This window comes from Andrena cerasifolii, chromosome 7 (genome assembly GCF_050908995.1).
Source record: "Andrena cerasifolii isolate SP2316 chromosome 7, iyAndCera1_principal, whole genome shotgun sequence".
NCBI classification, from domain to species: Eukaryota; Metazoa; Arthropoda; class Insecta; order Hymenoptera; family Andrenidae; genus Andrena; species Andrena cerasifolii.
Genome location: NC_135124.1, coordinates 11965472 through 11970026, shown reverse-complemented (window position 1 = coordinate 11970026; position 4555 = coordinate 11965472). Strand labels below are relative to the sequence as shown.

General features: G+C 46.2%; 1 protein-coding gene across 1 annotated transcript; it reads left to right on the top strand.

The window, feature by feature from the left end:
• LOC143371218 (uncharacterized) lies at positions 1 to 2823 on the top strand. Its single transcript, XM_076816172.1, has 4 exons — positions 1 to 325; positions 823 to 1812; positions 2201 to 2308; positions 2397 to 2823. Exons 1-4 carry the CDS (start codon positions 214 to 216, stop codon positions 2570 to 2572), a joined length of 1386 nt encoding a protein of 461 aa, XP_076672287.1. The 5' UTR covers positions 1 to 213; the 3' UTR covers positions 2573 to 2823.
• Positions 2824 to 4555: the final 1732 nt, after the last annotated feature.

The window sequence follows — 4555 nt, the reverse complement described above, 5'->3', positions numbered from 1 at the left end:
GGACGATAGCTCGAAAGGTGAACACAACAGTCAAACAGAGACAGATAAAGATGAAAAATGGATCTACGATATCTGGCTTTTTGCGTATAGGTTGATCGTGTCTCGCCAAGGTAATGGTATTGATTGGAGGTCTCTATTGAGATAAGCGTACAGTTTATCGTGATAAGCTCGGAAAGAGTATTCCTATTTCTGCAAGCTTCGTAGCACTTGGGTATGAACGGTCGTAGTATCAACGTCAATCGAAACGCAATATCGGAGAACATGTTGAAGGCGTACAAACCTTTGGTCATTTTGGCCATCCTCGGATTTATCGCTCTACCATCGGGTAAAGTATCAGCATATACTAAATAATAAAAATAACGGGTATCTCGCCCTGTTACTGTTCAGCGTATCATTTCATTCACTCGTGCTTAGGTTTACGTAGCAACGCTCGTGTTCCCAGCATTATCTATGCTAGAAAGTATTCGGACAAATATCGGGCATATTAATTCCTGGCCCGATACAGAAGCCAGCGGTTTGCCGCTGTTTGCCGCTGCGTTCATTCGCGATGGAGCAATACGCGGGTGCGCCAAAAACAAACGCGAACATACCGCTCAGTAGCCGCAAAACTTAGCGTCCCGCGTGAACTCTGCGTCATAGGGTATAAATTTATGTTCCGCTGAAACGCGCGCGGAAGGTTGTCGCGGCGGCAAACTGACGCGAACCGCTTGTCTGCAACGGGCCTAATTCGTACCATGCATTATTATTCAAATTATATGTACTACGTGTGTCTTTATGCGAGTGCAGTGTGTGCACATGTATATGTTTTTACTTCTATATTAGGGAAAGCGTTGAATTGTTACCAATGCATACCTACGGATACCGAGGACTGCGCAGTAGTAAAAGATAGTATGTCAGTCACGTGCCCAGCTGGCACAAATCCTACCCAGTCGCCACCCCCCACAGATTCTACCGAGTCGCAACCCACCACAGCTTCTACCGAGTCGCAACCCACCACAGATACCACCGAGTCGCAACCCACCACAGATACCACCGAGTCGCAACCCACCACAGATACCACCGAGTCGCAACCCACCACAGATACCACCGAGTCGCAACCCACCACAGATACCACCGAGTCGCAACCCACCACAGATACCACCGAGTCGCAACCCACCACAGATACCACCGAGTCGCAACCCACCACAGATACCACCGAGTCGCAACCCACCACAGATACCACCGAGGGGTCAACCGTCACAGATCCTACCGAAAACACACCCGAGAATACCCCGGCATCAAGTGCATCACCCAGCACCGCGGCACCAAGTGCATCACCCAGCACCGCGGCACCAGTTGCATCACCCAGCACCGCGGCACCAGTTGCATCACCCAGCACCGCGGCACCAAGTGCATCACCCAGCACCGCGGCACCAGTTGCATCACCCAGCACCGCGGCACCAGTTGCATCACCCAGCACCGCGGCACCAAGTGCATCACCCAGCACCGCGGCACCAGTTGCATCACCCAGCACCGCGGCACCAAGTGCATCACCCAGCACCGCGGCACCAGTTGCATCACCCAGCACCGCGGCACCAAGTGCATCACCCAGCACCGCGGCACCAGTTGCATCACCCAGCACCGCGGCACCAAGTGCATCACCCAGCACCGCGGCACCAGTTGCATCACCCAGCACCGCGGCACCAAGTGCATCACCCAGCACCGCGGCACCAAGTGCATCACCCAGCACCGCGGCACCAGTTGCATCACCCAGCACCGCGGCATCAGATGCATCACCCAGCAGCGTAGCTGCTGACTTACCACCACCCGCAGGTAATTGATGTAAATAGCCTCTATTACACTTGATTGCGGGAGAAGACACGAGAATTCGATTCACGTCTTTCGATAAGATTACGTACGTACACTATCTACTGACAATTTTTGGTCACTCGATGATTCGCCGAGTTCACTAAACCTCTGCTTCTGTGAACGCACATTCGTGCAAAACGTGAGTGAAATGGGCCTGCTCGCGTCCCTCTCAGCACATGTCGCGCGTAATTCATATGTATCTGAATTATTGTTGATTATTGACACAACTAATTAATCGGAAATTGTTTTATAAATATCCATCCAGATGTGAATTAATGTTTGAGCGAATAATTACATACACCTCGCGATGTTCGATGTACACGTTAATTTACATGCCATTGCACGATCGCAGGTGACGATGGATATGTAAGACAGCGTAGAAGCTTGATCAACCGCTTCTCGCGAGTGCAGCCATTCGACGATGCAGGGAATCTATTTTGTTTCACAGTAACTGCTACTGGTAAGTTATATCGTGGCGTGTAAGAGCCTTGCTGGATTCTTACCTCTTCGGATTCAACGGAGGGTATTAATTATATTTGCTTTTGCAGTAGACAACAAGACGAAAACGGTGAGAGGGTGTGCCACTGGAAAGAAGGAGGAATTTTGCAAGGACCAAAAAGAGTGTAAGGTCTGCGACAGTGACAATTGCAATTCGGCGACATCCAACATTGTGTACACATCGATGATTATGTCTTTAGTAATAGTTGTATTATTCACGAAATAGGATGGCCAATTTATTATATTTATTGTAAGCTAAAGTTACGCGACAGTCGCTAACGAACTGCGTATAAGCGAGTACGGTTCTTTCGTCGATTCCTCGCCATGTAAAGTATATAGTTATAGCATTTCCAGAGTATCGTCGGTATCGCGTCTTACGCTTTAGAGTAACCAAAAATACTAACCGCGACGTAACAAACATTGTATTAAAAAGTGTAAGTTTCAATTTAACGTGATTAAATTATTGGATACGAAAAAGTCAGTTCTACTATTATTGAAAACAGATGCGGAGTTGCGGGTGCCCGGAGACATGCGTGTATTCGGTTTCCTACGACCTCGCATTTGGTTGATTGTCAGCTATCATTTCGTGAGTTCGTACGTATCATACACATACGTGGTCCGCGCTCGTGTACCTATACACTGTGACGTGTAACAAACCAGACAACACCAAGGAAATTCTCATCTACTTGCTAGTGCACGCGACAGAGCTCATTAAACGCGTCGAACTGTTAATTAACGCATTGTAATTGTCAAGCGTCGTGACGTCACGATTGATAATTTTCATTACGCGAGAACCACCGGGATGAACTTAAATTACCTTGCTTACCCGCCGAGGGAAAGAAGAATACATAAGGCATTCAGAGCTAAAGCGGACTGACCCACATTTTTTGCGAAATTGAGTTCAATATAATTTCTCATAGGAAATAGGAAAAATTATTTCCTTTACGCGGGTTAGTCCGTTTTTGCCAGCAAAGCTTCATGTGTGACAACGAGGAGAAGGAAAACAAGTCCACTAAACGTGAAATAATCATCTCTCGGAGTAGATACACCTAATTTCCATTCGTAACGAATGAGATTTAATTAATACTCATTATCTGCTGACCAACGGTGTATCATCTATCAATAATTAAATTCGGACGTTGCACTTTGCGATGGGAATAATATCGATCGTAAACGAAAGTCCGCGCGGGATATTTAATTAACTGTTTGACGAGTGGCTATAACAGCGAGCTAGTTGAACGTAAGGATAATGAACCCGATACACGCGCGTTCCGGCTATTATCCGTTCTGTTCAAGCTTTTCGATGGAAACGCTTCTGGCGCGAGCGCGCGTGCAACGCGGGCATCGTTATTCCTGGTTTTTAACAAGATTACTAGCCACCACGATACATCGCCGCCTGCAGATTTCTTTTCACTTTCTTGTTAACGTTGCCATTGTTTCGCCAGCATTTCACACGATATGCCAGCCGTGTATGTGTATTTAGTTTAGTTTCTCTGCGCGTGTAGAATTATCCTCCGGGCAGCGACTTAGGGTAGACCGGGGGCGGCAGTAACGCTTTGGCTTTTGGAATACGATTACGCGGGAACCGTTACGTTTGCAACGAATACTCTTATACGGAAATGTTACTTACTTATCCGACATCATTGGGTCACAGCGGTTTCGTTATATGTCAAGTAATATCCGTGTTATTAATTAAAAGTGAGAAGCGGGTAAAGGTACCCGGGGTCGGGGACGGTTGTAACACTGCGTGGAGTCGATAGTAGCACAAATTTAACTTCGCGAAATTAAAATGTTTGTCGATTTAAATTATAGTAATCATTGGAAGAAGTAAAATCTATAATCAATTATGCGGTATTCGCAATTGCGGCGGAAATAAAAAACAGTTTGGCTGGTGCATTCTTCGTCTGCTCAATCCTTACAATCAGTATATTGCACCCATTTGGTTTGCTTGTGCTGTGCTACAGGATTTCGTGCAAACAAGACAAAATTATTCGCCTTCTTTGTCACTGTTCGGTTCTGTTGCGGTGAAATTATAAATTTTGACTAACGAGACGCTTAAAAGTGCTAAGTGACGATCAGTACTAGTTTAAAGAGGTCGAATTACAGATTAAAAAAACGAACAAGCATATACTTGCAAAGGGAGTGTTTATACTACAATTTCAAGTCAGTAAGAAAAAGTTACTCTAGGGTATCGAAAAAAAGTTATTTT